The following is a 16,480-nucleotide window of genomic DNA, read 5'->3' as shown; positions in this document are numbered from 1 at the left end:
AACCAGAGAGCCTCATTGGTTCAAGTCAGCCTCAGAATCAGTTGTACTACTGTGTGCATCTGTACTGTCTTGGTTCCACAAAGTGCTGGAACAAGCAGTGTTAGTCTGGACTTAAGCTATCTGTGATACCTCAGAGAAGGGAAGGACTTGCAGTACTGTCTGCTGTCTGCCACAGCTAGTCTGTTTCTCTACCGTGAGAAATACTTCAGTCTAGGTTTGGTGTTGGAAGTCTAGCCGTAGACCTCTGGTCACCTGTGTTTGCTCTCTACCCTCATCCTCAGCTAGACTCTGGTAGTCAGCTATTTTGCTTGTTTAGTTATCTGGAGATTGAAACAAAGAGTTTTAACCTCTATAAAGCCTACACTCTCCCTCATCGAACACAAGGGAACTGCTCGACCAACGACAAATCCAGCATTCTCTTGGGGAACTTGACGACTGCACCGCTTAGAGATATTTAGGTGGTATTATATCAATCGCAAGTTCTGCTGACACCGTGTTCTCCCCTGGCCAGCTCAAAGTCCCGACATGAACATCATTGAGCATCTATGGGACCATTTCAAGCGGAAAGTACGAGCCCGAGACCCAGCTCCCAAGAATCTAGATGAGCTTTGGGCTGCGATTGTGGAGGAGTGGTACCGGATTGATGTTGCCACAGTACGCCGCCTATACTCGAGCTTACCCCGGAGGGCCCTGGCTCTGAAGAAGGCTAAGGGTGCTAATACAAAGTACTAAATCAGGTCAGTCATTCAGGCCGAGAATTATTTTTTATAAATTTATTGATTCCATCTAACCAGTTCTGAGGGTACCGGGTTCGAGATGAATTTACCTCCTGGAAGCAAGGAGTGGGGCATCTAGGGCTGAAAGTCTGTATGCATTTATCTTACATAGAGTAGTTACAAATCATGAATATACATCGATCCATGTTGCCCCTGATCTGCCCAGAACCGTGAAAGTGGTGGCAGTGCAGATACTTTTGTCCGCCACTGTATAAGGTATTGTTTGGCTGGGACAAACAGAAACGCGCGAAACGCAGTTTCCGGACTTTTATGCAAAGCACTGTAAGGGTCCCGTCCTAGTCCACGGAGATCATCGATAACAAGTAAATTCGGACCAGGCCAGGACCACGTCGTTCGTCATCTGAGGGCTCGCGGTGAAGAGAGGGGGTAGGATGAACAAGCAGAGTCGAGGCATCCACACAGAAAAGGTCACTAAAGCACTGTGTGACGGCGTATACCAGCATCAAGCGCCAGAGTAGAAGACAAGTAGGACCGTGGTGACTGCAAGACTTAGACTGACAGTCACGATACAACTCACGTCGGCTTTTGCCGGCTCCCTTTGCCACAGCAGTCCGGGAACTGCGAATACTTACACCATTCCTGAAGCCATTCCGGCAATGTGCTGTATAGTATGTGTCTCATTTGTCGTCCTAAAGATATATCACCCGCATAAAACTGCGAAGCCATATCGCTTACCATTTCCGCCGGCAACCGAAGCGTTGGTCAATAATCGGCCAAGTCCTTGATTTACCTACTCACGTTCCATTTGGGCGGGGAACTTCGGTGGGCATTTCCACGGTGCCCATAGCTTCATGGTAGAGGGTGACCCGTGCTGCGCAGGCAGTCTGGTACACGCCAGAGCCTTTGGTCAGCATATCGAGAGTTACGATGTATTCTGACCACTCGTTGTACACAAACTGGCACTAAGGTAGCAGCGCACAATACGCCATAATTCCTGTGATCGCTGACGACAAACATTCAAGTGCGCTGAAACCTTGCTAGTACAGCCTGACGCTCGCAGTAGCAGGAATCTCGCCAGCGCAAGACAATAATTAGGTCTCTGCAAGCCACCAGTAAATCGAAGCGCGTATGGGACATGTAGCGAGAGGTACACACCACAATCCACCTGCATGTAGCTGAAACTTGCTAAGTTTTGCTGACACCCGCTCACAGGCGCTTCGATAACGTTGTTTGCACTTATAGTGCACGTGTTGTCCGTCGCGAACGTGTACACAGTGCACCCGGTTCCCAGCGTCGAGACGAGCACTGAGGCGCCGTTAACACATGCAGTGCACGCAGATATTCCACCCTGTCCATCCAAGTCCGCGAGGAGCTCGCCGGTGCAATCTGTACTGACGTACGCCTGGACATCGTACTCCTGAGCGAGCACCAGCATAGGGGTGAAGATCGAGAGGACAACATAGAGGTAAGGTTTCATTATCGCTGCTTGCATGAGTGTGTAAGTGGCCTGATGATGAGAAGATAGTAGGGGCTCCCTACTTGTAAACGAACTGGCCGATGAACTGCTGGATGTTGATTTTAAAGCACCCTACCTCCAGCTCTTTTATTCCTGTACAGTGAATTCCAGAAATAACCTGATGAATTCATGCATGATCGAACTCGAAGCATTTCCAGCGGCTTAAGCGCCGGTCAAGGCAATACGCAGAGACAACCACAGGCATATGCTCATTTAGATGATGTAGTGGTTAGTTGGACAACCACCTGGATATTCGTATTTTTGGAAACGCACGTACCCCCTGCACCAGTGTCAGTACTACGATTGGATAGAGCCGTTCACCTGGCTGCCAGAGCACGACGCCACATCGGCCTGCATATTCATCGGTGTTGACGAAACTCCACAGAAGGTTGAGGGTCCTCATCTCCCAGCAAGAAGGCTCCGACATATGTAGACTTGAACCCGTAATCACAGTCTTGCATAACGGGGGACGGAGTATGCTAGTTCACCGGTCAATCATCCCGGAAGATCAAATTGCCCACCCACTAGTTCATGAAGGACTCCCCCCGACTCCCCATCACCTTTTTATTCATCAGAAGGGGGTTTACCTGCGTGCTGGTAGCAAGCAATGCCATGCCAGTGTGCGCTACTCAAGCTGCCTATTTGATCCTAGCTCACTTCGAACACACTCTTTGGGCCTCATTATCGTGATTTCTCCTTGTTACAGCAACAGCTGCTCCAATATTAGTATTTCCATGAGCGAATAAGGATGCAGCATTAGTCGACCCTTCGCACCTGGCAAAGGTGCCCCGTCAAAAGAACTGAGAAAACGCACCTAGCTAACTTCACCAGAATAAGCACACCAACCGCGTTGTCCCCGCTTAGACGGAGTACATACGGAGACCCCCATTTGCCATGTAAAGAATCAGAAATCACGAGTACATGAGACGGAACGAGGGGACAAGAAAACACGAGCTTATTTCCCCAAGCCCTGAGACGACCCGTTGTTGTGAATGCAGAGCCTATGTTCGTCTGCTCGACTTGCCTGCCGCGGATATGATGTGAGGGCAATCGTAGCCCAATGCATGCTTTGTGTCATCGGAAGACTGCTGCTCCTATGAAGAGAAAAGAATAAACATCGGACAAATGACGGAACTCCAGGTGCACCGTGAAGGCAAGGAAATATCCATGTAAGGGGGCAGCTGTAACCCAGAGCAACCGCTAAATCAACCTACAGCCACCCGGAAGGATCGACCTTCCTAGTCCGGGCCATTGAGGATGTCGCAGGAGATAGGCAGCATCATCAAGACACCTAACATTCATGAGTGAGTGGAGCAGCTAGCAGTAGCTATTAAGGGCACAGACACCCTGAAAGGAGCTGCGTGTACTAGTCAGCAGATCAAGGTATGCTGTCAAACCATGGTCGAAATGGAGAAAACTTCCACCTACCTCCACTATCGGATAGTCCGAACAGTCAGTTCGAGGTCCCTTAGATGCCTGAGATGGCTCGACAGAGCGCATTACGTACCTACTCCATACCAACCAGGATGACTTTGCCGCCTTAACTAGATTGCTGGATTGAATCAACCCTGGTATATGACGGGTGTGCATGAACAACAGCAAACCTAAAAGTCAGGACACAGGATCTAATGCTGAAGAAAACTTGGCTCGCACTGTGCACAAGCCCTGATAAAGCCCAGAAAGCGCTCCGTACGCGTACCCCAGCCCTGCACGGGGGATGCAAGCGCCGACGAGTGAAGGCTGTGGCATACGCTTACAGGAAACGGACGGAGCATGATAGACTACTTTGGGGAATGCCACATTCGCTTGAATATTCCGGTCCCAGGCTCACCTTTACGCGGATGGCCACGGACTGAAGGTCGCTGTCCAATTCGTTGACGTAAGGTCGAATGAGGAAAGTTGCGAATACCAGGATTAATACCAGCGCCACTGCATCTGATTCGAAGCCCAGTGCACGTGTATTGCCTGTGGGCGATGGTGTCAAGCCCCTGCAACACACCATACTAGAAGACTGAGTTCCGCGTCGAATCCAAAGACGATGAGAGCCCGATCCCCATTAAGTCTGATACTGAGCTCCGCTGCGCATATATTGCCTATGGCCAATTGATCCAGGACCCCGCTGCATATCGTGGAGACGCCTTTTCATGAACCAATGCTGTCCTGTCTGCTTCCGAGCTCCGGTGAGCGTTTATTGCCTGTGGTCAATACTCGAGATCCGGCGATACCACAAGGGCTGTGCATGGAAGCCTCAGAAGCGCACTGCATTAGAGGCCAACAAAAGATAGAAGTGTGTCAATAAGATTCGGCCATCCAATGTCGATCATGACTGTCGGGGTAGCAGTCGCTCCCGGGCGAGATTCTTCCGTCTCCCGAGTATCGACTGACCAGGGTCCGGTTATCCTATGAATACGTCTCTTGTATCAGGGTCATTGTCATCCGACATCCAAGCTCCGATGCGCGTATTATGCCTATGGCTTATAAAACCTGAGGAGCATGCTGCAGACGAGCTCGTGTCAAGTTGACGTCCCCAGAAGGCCTCTCCTTTGCCAGCGTACTGTGTCTGACTCCAGGCTCCGGACGAATGGATGCGCACGAATCACTATGGCGCTTTGCCCTGAGATCGAGCTACGAACCGGATTGCAGCTGGAGCTATCTACGACGCGTTCAGCGGTAGTGTGCATGACGTACTACCTGGTGTTCTAAGTGCAATCCAAGTTCCCAATGGAATTGCGGGCAGGAAGCTCTGGTGTCCAAAGAAGTACACGCCAGGGATGGACTGCGTCCTCTGCCCCGAGGTTCCGTCTCGTGAATCACATCCCGGTGGCTCGCAGGAAGCGTGCGTCATGGCCGGGCATCAAACAATGCCATGACGCACCAGCTGGTAAATCCGCGAGGGGTCACGAATGGGATAGGAAAGGTAGGCCGCACCAACCGCATCGAGACCGGAATACCCAGCATGCGATGGTCCTCCTAGAGCGAACGAACAGGCGATATTCGCAGCGCGCCTATCATGTAGCACAGTTATACGGCAAGGCATCAATCGACGTCGCTTCGTTCGCAAGACCATATAGAGAGAAGTTGGCATCGCCAAAGCTTGGATGTAATAACGCACCATACACAGTACGAGCAGAGAACGCGCATATAGTGAGCACGATTCATATCCAGGGCTGGTGAACCTCGGGACGTCCAGTACCCGGTGCTCAGCTCAGTCCCAGCACGCGGGCTTCCAGAGGTTCCTAGCATCCCGGGTTTGTTACACAACTACCCTGAATCCGGCCGGAACGGAAGTTATAAACCACCTTGAGCCCCGGTACGTCCGAGCAATCCAGACCAGTCCGCGAACCACCTAGCCCGCGGGATGAAAGAGAACCCAAGAGAACCACAGACACATATACCAATATGTATACGAAACACGCGGTCGTAATATCCGAGCGACAATCCGCCTCGAATGGGTAGGTCAGGTCATGGTGAGCGGGAGCGAGGGGGGAAGGAAGACGAACGACGATCCAGAGGTAGATTTTGGGGTGCCCATGCAGCGCGACAGCTGCGTCGCCAAGAATGAGACGTCCGAGGTACATACCGACCTCGCATATCGATCTTCGTACGTCGGCAAAGCCTGTAAAGTCGAGCCATAAGCGGTCGGGTGAGTGTGCTAGATTGCCAGTGCACAAGATATAATTGTGGAGTGAGCCATCTAGTGTAACGCGTCGCTTTCTCGCGCCGGCGTGAGGTTCAGTGACAGGGCTGTTATATCGTTCCGACTTGCCACCGCGCAAGATGTGAGGAAAGGGGGGGTGCGAAGGGGCACTCGTCATACCCCATACTCTTGCATCCAGCGGACAGTCCTACTTCCCAACCCATGGCAGAAAACGTCCGTCACGAAAATGGCAGGCAGTGCTGCAAGTGAGGGGGAATGATACAGACCTGGACCGTCATCCGTCACTAGAGCGAACGTCATCCCGCCGCGATGACCCGCGCATACCATTTACCTCGTCAGAGTTATGATAGACTGCGTCCGACGACGCAGAGACGGAGGTTATCTTCGGTATGAGGTATCATCGGCTTCGTCGGATTTCAATGAGATATGGCCCAAACGTCATCGGCAGGCGGGAGTGAGAAAGAAAGGAGCGCATATATCGACTCTCCGGGAAAAGAGAGGGATCGACGGTACATCCAGGATAGGGGGCCTCCGGGAGAAGAGGCACGGTTGAATTCGACGGGGTTGGATGCATTTCATGTCCAGCAGTATTTGATCCTGTTCTCGAGCCGTGAAAAGAGTGCGAATGGGCGACAGACTCAGAGGCTGCCCAACGCAAGTCTCCACTTGATCACAGTACGCAATATGGCCACATAAGAATAGCAGTCGGACGCTATGAGGTCTAAAACTCGAGAGTCAGAATGACGCGTCCAAGATGAACTGGCATTACGCAGAGGCCAGGAGATCGTCCCGCGCAGCGGAAATTGACGGAAAACGAACCAGCAAACCGCGATCACGACTGGAACGGTCGGTCAAGCCGGATGTGACGAATATTAAAGATAAGAGTACCACCGGGCGGGGGTAGGTAGTTAATATCATAGCGACACAACCGTCGGAACGTCAGCATAGCTCCAACCCAGATGCGTCGACATCGCAGGCCGGTCAGTAGCTAAGGTCACAGCCAGCAGACTACTGCCACCAAGGTGGCCTTGCTGGTGCTCTTGTCGCCCGTGGTCGAGTGTACGGGAAGCGGGAACGAGAGCACGAGCGGGGCCACGATGATGGAATAACGCACCGACGCTTCATATGCGATATCCCTCGTCCTCGATTGGCTCACCTCAAGCTTGGGACGGTGGCTGCACTGCAATGCATTTGATCCCGATTGATAAAAGTAAAGTGGGCAGGTGCAGCTTCGATACTGTATTTAGTGTTCCATACGGGTACATCGATATCGGGCTCGCCGGCGGCAACGTCGTGAAGTTCACCGGGTGACATCGATTTGGCTTGGTGCCCTGGAAGGCGATGGGATTGTCACGTTCATTCGTCCGTGCTCGTCCTGACAGGAGGGACAGAGATCAAGACCAGGATTGGCCGGCCTTTGTGTCCAGAGATAAGATCATAATCAAGTCAGCTGTCGATGTCAAGATCATCATTAATATTACAGAGCCAGAGGCCAATGCGCATTTGCAGCCATGACGAGGGCGTCCATGACAAAGGTCTCTGCGCGATGTTCCGTCGACATGGATCCACACCACCCTCATCACCCGCAGCGCGCATCGTCCCTGGGTGTCCATAGCGACCACCACATTCTCCTTGCGTCGACGTCCCCCTTGAGGACATCGCGCCGCGTCAGAGTCCACGCCATACCGTACGGAAAACGTCAACTGCACCCTTTGCGATATATTCGACGCACCATACTCCACAAGCGACGTCAGCCCCAGACGCAGACTCGACGTTTCCCCTCACTGCGAGCGCGAGGGAGCCAATCGGGGTTTGCCGAAAGCAGCGTCGGCTAAGAATAAGGTCAAGCGCGTTCGCTGCTGGCAGGTGATTCGTGGGAAGCCTAGGCCCGGCCCCGCATGTAAAATGAAAAGCGGGGCCGACGCGCAACATTAGACGTCGAGTTCGTTGGGGAGGGAGCCGGCATCTTCGTTCTTGACTACATAACGTTGCCCACACATGCGTGGAGAGTGCCATCCATTAGCGCAGAGGTCGTATAAGAGCGCAACAAGAGCACGGAGAGACGACACACGTCGTGGTCATCTGTGAAGGCAGCGCGTCGTCACCGCTTCCGTCAGCACGATCAACGGCGGGGCGTCGCGGTCCAGGCCCGCGCGTTTCTCCCCGATCGGGAAGCAGGTCCCGGAAATTCTGGGGTGGGGAACGAGTGAAACGCTCAGCGGGGACCGTCATATCTGTTCCCCGACAACGCCTTGTCTCGTCTGCTTTCTTGCTTTTGTGCTTGTTGTACCATTGTACATTGTTGCTCTTGTTTGCGGCGACGTTGGGGTCAGTACTTGAAGGATAATCGCCGCCTCGTGCAGGGACCTACTCCATCGCCAGGTGCGTGTACGCCCTTGTCCGCGTGTCCCAAGTAGTGAGCTAATCCACTGCAATTGCAGCCAACGCCCAACAATGTCACGTTCCCCAAACTCTATCTCGCGGACGGACACGCAGATCAGCAGCAGGACGGGGCAGCAGCTGCACTCAGGGCCCGGCTCATCGGGCAGCAGTACTGACTATCAGATCGAAAGCCCCCGCGGGCGCGCGCGGCGTGTATCCGCGCAATCCCCTCCTCGCTGCAGGCCGAGTTCCAGCTCTGGCTCGTCGACAAACCAGTTCGCCCGGCCCAGGAATAGCTCGTCTTCCGAGCCTTCGAGTTCGAGTTCGAGTTCGCGATCGCCCCCGCGGCCCAAGCAGGATATCGCCTCTCGCCACGCCCGGTTCTCGACAGCTGATCGCACCGCGAATACAAATACGCCCCCTGCGCTGGCTTCGGTCCCTGCCCACCCCGCAGCGTGTATTAAACCACCGCCAGTCACTGTCGCTTCGCCGCTTCTCTCCCCACACCCCCGGCCGTACACGCAAGCGTATAAATCGCACTCGTACCTGAGCAGCCCGTCGACGCCCACCCCGCGACGCACACACTCGCCCGCAACGCCCGCAACGCCCACGCCGCGCTCGCCGCTGACGTCGACCCAGTCCTCGCCGCGCACGCCGTCCAGGCGCTTACCGTCGTCGCTCTTCCTCACCGCCCAACAGCCAAGAACGTCCACGCCCCCGCCGCTCACGAAAGCAAAAGCGACGCTCGCCATGTCCATCCAGGTCCCGCGCACGCCCGAGTCGCACTGCGAGCGCGGGCGCAGGGACGCGAAGAACCCGCGCCTGAGGGGGCGCAGCGAGAGCCGCAGCGAGCGCCTGCTCCGCGACACGCTGCGCAGAGCCGAGGAGGCCGAGCGCGCGCGCATGCCCGCCAGCCCGTCCCCGTCCAAGTTCCGCATCACGCCCATCCCCACGCCCGCCTGCGAGTGCGAGCAGGACTGGGCGCTCTTCCGCGCACCTGAGGAGGGACGGCCGGGGATGGTCCGGAACTGGACGTACGGCGTCGAGAAGGAGAGGGAGAGGAATCATAGCAGGAAGCCGAGTGCCAGCTCCGCGTATTCATTCTCCTCCGCGGACCACCACCAGGGGGCGACGAGCCCAAGATTGACGAGGAGCCCGACGTCGCCTGTCTTGGGCAGGGAGAGGGAGACGCCGCATGGCGCGGTGCTGAGGAGCCGGCTCGAGGGCGTCTTGAGGGGCGCAGAGTGGGACTCGCAGTCGCAGGTCAGCATGGCTGACTCACTATATGCGCGGTGGATGGGCGCTGACGATCCGATTATATGCAGAGCTCGAAACCGCATTTACCCACACCGGCGCACTCGCCCGGCAGCCCGCCCACCCCGCCGAGCGACGGCGGGCTCGTCTCGCCCTCGGCGCGATCGCGCGAGAAGGAGGTGTACCACTCGCCGACGTCGACGTCGCCCCGCGGCCCGCTCACGCCGCCGCCCACGCCGCCGACGTACCCGCATACACCGACGCGCACGCAGTCCTCGCCGTACTTCTCGCAGCTCAGCCAGCAAAGCACGGTGCCGACGTTCGACGCGCGCCACGCGGCGGAGCAGTGCAAGCAGATGACGGGCCTCGTCAGCTTTTGTAACGTCGAGGGACTGGGGTGTCCCGAAGAGGAGGGCGAGGAGGAGGGCGAGCGCGGTGGGCGGTGGGGAAGGGTGGGGAGGTTGATCTGGGGCGAGGGGAGGTAGACCTGGTCTGGTCGACGGGACTGGAGGACGCCATTATTATCGGTCGCCGCTCGACTTTGGCCGTCGACGCTGACCGTATTTAAACGCTCGCATACACGCACGCTCGCATACATGCAACGCTACGCCACACGGACGAACTCGCCATGTTTTCATGCTTATGCTCATGCACCACTACGACGCGCCGAGGTCCGCACGACCGCGCCAGGCGGGCCCTCTGCGACCCGTCGACATTCTTATGTATCTATCCGCTCCGACTTGGAGGGGATCCGGCAGGGTGTACGAGGTGTACGGAATAGACTTGGGTTGCTTTTCTTTCCCCGTTTTCCCATTTCCTTACCATCGGGTATGCTTGCTTTCGACGTATTTATTCTACTTTTTTCGTTGTGCTGTGAGTCTACCGAGGGGACGGTGCATGTATGGATGGATAGAAATGAATAGACGAACTACAAACAACTGGCGATGGGAGGCTGAGTCTAACGAACACGAGTGCGCCGGTGCCTGTCTCTTGACCTGGGGTCGGTGACGCTAGGAAACGGGGCACTTGCAATTGCGACAGGTGCTGGACATGTGGACGCGCGTTTGTGTTGCGAGAAGGCGTGGTGCGGAGCGCGGAGGTCTGGATCGACTCTTTGGTTGAATGATCGAGGCTAGTAGTTTGACAGGTCTGCTGTGCTGGTGTTCTGTGTCGAAACTGGATTGGCGATTCTGAACTTGCGATTGTGATTTGTCTTGACCCTGCTGCTGTTGGCTCGGAACAGGTAGTCTCTGATATCGACCCTCGAGGCTACTCGAGTGAAGAGTTCGTCTAGATCGACGGCTGGGTTGGTTAGCGTTGACTCTGTTGATACGGGACACGAAGTTTGTTACTTACGTAGCCTGAACGTAAACCATCCCAGACTCTCTGTGAGTGCTAATGACACCGGAGTGGATGTGAGACACTACCGGCGAGTGGTCGAGGCACTTCCGCGTAGTGCCAAAGGCACTAGCCGGCTAAGTGTGTTAGACAGTTTGTTACATAAGTGCCAAAGGCACTCCAATGCAATGCCAGAAACACTCTTTGAGTGCCCATGGCACTTGACGGAAGCGTCCGAAAGCACTTTGGTAGAGTATCAAAGACACTTGAAGGCAGTGCCAAAGACACTTGTCACAGGTGCCCAAGATACTTCAACAGAGTGTCAAGGACATTCTCAGCGAGTCCCAAAAGCATACGAATGCAGTGCCAAAGACACTTAATGGAAAGTGCCTAAGGCACGAGAATACAGAGTTCAAAGCACTTCAGCACAATGTCAAAGACACCTAGGCTAAGCATGAAAGGCACTCCAGCACAGTGTCAAAGACACTGCATCAATGAGATCCAAGGGACCAAAGTCACTTCTGGCAAGCATCCCAGGCCCGACTCTGGGTGTGCTGAAGGTAATCATCAGAAGTGTCTTAGACAGTTTCAATAATTGCCCAAGGCACACTGGGTCAGATATCTTCCCTATACAGGTCAGTGCCCGAGGCGCTTTGAGGTGAGCAATTAGTACCTTCAGCACTTGTGTCAGATCACACATCTCTTTGTAGATGGGTATTCATCGTTCTCGACCATCCATGCGCTTTGGTGCCCCGAGGGACCTACAGGTGCCATCGGTCCAAGGTTGAGGCCCAGTGGAAATCGACAATATTTTCGTGTTTTTAGATATGTTCCTCTATATAACAGGTAGTGCGGCCGTCTAACAAATGGTAGAACTCGAGCAGAGTCTCGGACACGTCGGGTTTTGAAGTGAGAAAGTCACACAGTGACATCGTGGCGGTCACGCGCCACGTGTGTGTGGCGAGGTGTGAATTCACCCACGTCCTCGGGACGCGAGAGGAGATATCTGATAATACAACGTAAACTACGAGGGTTTATATACACAGAATAACTCCACTATGATATAAGACAAGAGAAATATGAGTCAGAACGAATAGCCAAGGCACAAGGTACAAAGTGGAATAAGTGGCTAAAGTGAGACATAACTACGAAAAAAGAAAGAAACAAATAAAGCCAAATACATATTACAACAGAGGCCAATCCTGGCCAATCCTGGTCTGGATCTGCATGGCTCTGTCCCTCCTGGCAGGACGAGCAAGGACGAATGAACGTGATAATCCCATCGCCTTCCAGGGTGAACTTCACGAAGTTGCCGCCGGCGAGCCCGATATCGATGTACATGTATGGAACACTAAATATCAAAGCTGCACCCGCCTCAATCGGGATCAAATGCATTGCAGCGCAGCCACCGTCCCAAGCTTGAGGTGAGCCAATCGAGGACGAGGGATATCGCATATGAAGCGTCGGTGCGTTATTCCATCATCGTGGCCCCGCTCGTGCTCTTGTTCCCGCTTCCCGTACACTCGACCACGGGCGACAAGAGCACCAGCAAGGGCACCTTGGTGGCAGTAGTCTGCTGGCTGTGACCTTAGCTACTGACCGGCCTGCGATGTCGACGCATCTGGGTTGGAGCTATGCTGACGTTCCGACGGTTGTGTCGCTATGATATTAACTACCTACCCCCACCCGGTGGTACTCCTATCTTCAATATTCGTCACATCCGGCCTGACCAACCGTTCCAGTCGTGATCGCGGTTTGCTGGTTCGTTTTCCGTCAATTTCCGCTGCGCGGGACGATCTCCTGGCCTCTGCGTAATGCCAGTTCGTCGTGGACGCGTCATTCTGACTCTCGAGTTTTAGACCTCATAGCGTCCGACTGCTATTCTTACGTGGCCATATTGCGTACTGTGATCAAGTGGAGACTTGCATTGGGCAGCCTCTGAGTCTGTCGCCCATTCGTACTCTTTTCACGGCTCGAGAACAGGATCAAATACCGCTGGACACGAAATGCATCCAACCCCGTCGAATTCAACCATGCCTCTTCTCCCGGAGGCCCCCTATCCTGGATGTACCGTCGATCCCTCTCTTTTCCCGGAGAGTCGATATATGCGCTCCTTTCTTTCTCACTCCCGCCTGCCGATGACGTTTGGGCCATATGTCGTCGAGATCCAACGAAGCCGATGATACCTCATACCGAAGATAACCTCCGTCTCTGCGTCGTCGGACGCAGTCTATCATAACTCTGACGAGGTAAATGGTATGCGCGGGTCATCGCGGCGGGATGATGTTCGCTCTAATGACGGATGACGGTCCAGGTCTGTATCATTCCCCCTCATTTGCAGCACTGCCTGCCATTTTCGTGACGGACGTTTTCTGCCATGGGTAGGGAAGTAGGACTGTCCGCTGGATGCAAGAGTATGGGGTATGACGAGCGCCCCTTCGCACCCCCCCTTTCCTCACATCTTGCGCGGTGGCAAGTCGGAACGATATAACAGCCCTCTCACTGAACCTCACGCCGGCGCGAGAAACCGACGCGTTACACTAGATGGCTCACTCCACAATTATATCTCGTGCACAGGCGATCTAGCACACTCACCCGACCGCCTATGGCTCGACTTTACAGGCTTTGCCGACGTACGAAGATCGATATGCAAGGCAGGCATGTACCTCGGACGTCTCATTCTTGGCGACGCAGCTGTCGCGCTGCATGGGCACCCCAAAATCTACCTCTGGATCGTCGTTCGTCTTCCTTCCCTCCTCCCTCCCGCTTGCCATGACCTGACCTACCCATTCGAGGCGGATTGTCGCTCGGATATTACGACCGCGTGTTTCGTATACATATTGGTATATGTGTCTGTGGTTCTCTTGGGTTCTCTTTCATCCCGCGGGCTAGGTGGTTCACGGACTGGACTGGTTTGCTCGGACGTACCGGGGCTCAAGGTGGTTTATAACTTCCGTTCGGGCCGGATTCAAGGTAGTTGTGTATACAAACCCGGGATACTAGGAATTTCTGGAAGCCCGCGTGCTGGGACTGAGCTGAGCACCGGGTACTGGACGTCCCGAGGTTCACCGGCCCTCGTGGATATGAATCGTGCTCACTATACGCGCGTTCTCTGCTCGTACTGTGTGGTGCGTTACATCCGAGCTTTGGAGATGCTGACTTCTCTCTATATGGTCTTGCGAACGAAGCGACGTCGATTGATGCCTTGTCGTATAACTGTGATACATGATAGGCGCGCTGCGAATATCACCTGTTCGTTCGCTCAAGGAGGACCATCGCATGCTGGATACTACTGTCTCGATCCGGTTGGTGCGGCCTACCTTTCCTATCCCATTCGTGACCCCTCGCGGATTTAGGAGCTGGTACCTCATGGCATTGTTTGATGCCCGGCCATGATGCACGCTTCCTGCGAGGCACCGGGACCTGATTCCTCGGGGCAGAGGACGCAGTCCATCCCTGGCGTGTACTTCCTTGGACACCAGAGCTTCCTGCCCGCGATTCCATTGGGAACTTGGATTGCGCTTAGAACACCAGTCATGCACACTACCGCTGAACGCGTCGTTGATAGCTCCAGCTGCAATCCGGTTCGTAGCTCGATCTCAGGGCAAAGCGCGATAGTGATTCGTGCGCATCCATTCGTCCGGAGCCTGGAGTCAGATACAGTACGCTGGCAAAGGAGAGGCCTTCTGGGGACGTCAACTTGACACGAGCTCGTCTGCAGCATGCTCCTCAGGATCTATAAGCCATAGGCATAATACGCGCATCGGAGCTTGGATGTCGGATGACAATGACCCTGATACAAGAGACGTATTCATAGGATAACCGGACCCTGGTCAGTCGATACTCGGGAGACGGAAGAATCTCGCCCGGGAGCGACTGCTACCCCGACAGTCATGATCGACATTGGATGGCCAAATCTTATTGAAACACTTCTATCTTTGCTGGCCTCTAATGCAGTGCGCTTCTGAGGCTTCGATGCACAGCCCTTGTGGTATATCTGCCGGATTTCGAGTATTGACCACAGGCAATAAACGCTCACCGGAGCTCGGAAGCAGACACGACAGCATTGGTTCATGAAAAGGCGTCTCCACGATATGCAGTGGGGTTCTGGATCAATTGGCCATAGGCAATATATGCGCAGCGGAGCTCAGTATCAGACTTAATGGGGATCGGGCTGTCGTCGTCTTTGGATTCGACGCGGAACTCAGTCTTCTAGTATGGTGTGTTGCAGGGGCTTGACACCATCGCCCACAGGCAATACACGCGCACTGGGGCTTCGAATCAGATGCAATGGCCTCTGTCGAGCCGTCTCAGGCGTCTAAGGGACCTCGGACGACTGTTCAGGCTATCCGTAGTGGAGGTAGGTGGAAGTTGTCTCCATGTTGTCTCCATTTCGACCACGGTTTGACAGCATACCTTGATCTGCTGACCAGTACACGCAGCTCCTTTCAGGGTGTCTGTGCCCTTAATAGCTACTGCTAGCTGCTCCACTCATTCATGAATGTTAGGTGTCTTGATGATGCTGCCTATCTCCTGCGACATCCTCAAAGGCCCGGACTCGGAAGGTCAATCTTTCCGGGTGGCTGTAGGTTGATTTCGCGTTGCTCTGGGTTACAGCTGCTTGTCTTCACGGTGCACCTGGAGTTCCGTCATTTGTTCGATGTTTATTCTTTTCTCTTCATAGGAGCAGCAGTCTTCCGATGACACAAAGCAAGCATTGGGCTATGATTGCCCTCACGTCATATCCGCGGCGGCCAAGTCGAGCAGACGAACATAGGCTCTGCGATTCACGACAACGGGTCGTCTCAGGGCTTGGGAAAATGAGCTCATGTTTTCTTGTCTCTCGTCCCGTCTCATGTAACTCGTGATTTCTGATTCTTTACCAGGTTGCAAGATGGCGGTTTCCGTATGTACTCCATCTAAGCCGGGAGTAACGTGATAGGTGTGCTTATTCTGGGTGAGTTAGCTAGGTGCGTTTTCTCAGTTCTTTTGACGGGGCGCCTTTGTGGGGTGCGAAGGGTCGACTGACGCTGCATTGTTATTCGCGCATCGAAATAATATTGGAGCAGCTGGCGCTATAACAAGGAGAAATCACGATAATGAGGCCCAAAGAGATCATGGTGGAATATATGGCTGTACCCGCCAGTTGCCATCAAGTCCGGGCCCAGCAGTTACGTGGAATGGCTGCGACTACCGTGATGCCGAGCTCAGCATCTCAGGATATATGTGGCCTACAGATTCAGTTACGGCCTCCAGCTGGGCATCGTGACTCACTATCGTCCCTCGAAGACACGCACCTCTGCATCTTGACTCCTGACCTTAAACTGCTTCGTACCCGCCTGCAGACGTGCAATACCGGGGGATCAGTTTATCTCGTTGTTGGGTATCCACGATGGTAGGAACTGATGCGGCCGTCTAACAAATGGTAGAACTCGAGCAGAGTCTCGGACACGTCGGATTTTAAGTGAGAAACTCACACAGTGACATCGTGGTGGTCACGTGCCACGTGTCGACCGACGACTCCAAATTGTTTGACGGTTATAATCATAATGTGCTTTTGCTTCGACGTACCGGGTCCTAGTCTCAGTCATAGGA

At 54.2% G+C, this 16,480-nt stretch overlaps 3 protein-coding genes across 3 annotated transcripts; 2 read left to right on the top strand and 1 right to left on the bottom strand.

The window, feature by feature from the left end:
* Positions 1–525: 525 nt before the first annotated feature.
* GLOTRDRAFT_127261 (uncharacterized protein) lies at positions 526–855 on the top strand (the record flags this gene model as incomplete). The annotated part of the gene is made up of 2 exons (XM_007865876.1): positions 526–725; positions 795–855. 2 exons carry the CDS (start codon positions 526–528, stop codon positions 853–855), a joined length of 261 nt encoding a protein of 86 aa, XP_007864067.1.
* A 4,119-nt stretch (positions 856–4,974) lies between these two features.
* GLOTRDRAFT_92084 (uncharacterized protein) lies at positions 4,975–7,106 on the top strand (the record flags this gene model as incomplete). The annotated part of the gene is made up of 8 exons (XM_007865875.1): positions 4,975–5,397; positions 5,444–5,501; positions 5,710–5,825; positions 5,952–6,156; positions 6,360–6,586; positions 6,666–6,811; positions 6,860–6,891; positions 6,934–7,106. 8 exons carry the CDS (start codon positions 4,975–4,977, stop codon positions 7,104–7,106), a joined length of 1,380 nt encoding a protein of 459 aa, XP_007864066.1.
* A 2,611-nt stretch (positions 7,107–9,717) lies between these two features.
* On the bottom strand, positions 9,718–10,496 carry GLOTRDRAFT_110328 (uncharacterized protein; the record flags this gene model as incomplete). Its single annotated transcript, XM_007865874.1, has 1 exon — positions 9,718–10,496. A coding segment is annotated over exon 1 (426 nt), but the record flags the coding sequence as incomplete, so codon positions are not given.
* Positions 10,497–16,480: the final 5,984 nt, after the last annotated feature.

This window comes from Gloeophyllum trabeum (genome assembly GCF_000344685.1).
Source record: "Gloeophyllum trabeum ATCC 11539 unplaced genomic scaffold GLOTRscaffold_00004, whole genome shotgun sequence".
In the NCBI taxonomy this organism is placed as follows: domain Eukaryota; kingdom Fungi; phylum Basidiomycota; class Agaricomycetes; order Gloeophyllales; family Gloeophyllaceae; genus Gloeophyllum; species Gloeophyllum trabeum.
Note: the sequence above shows the minus strand (reverse complement) of the source record. Positions and strands in the feature narration are given on the sequence as shown.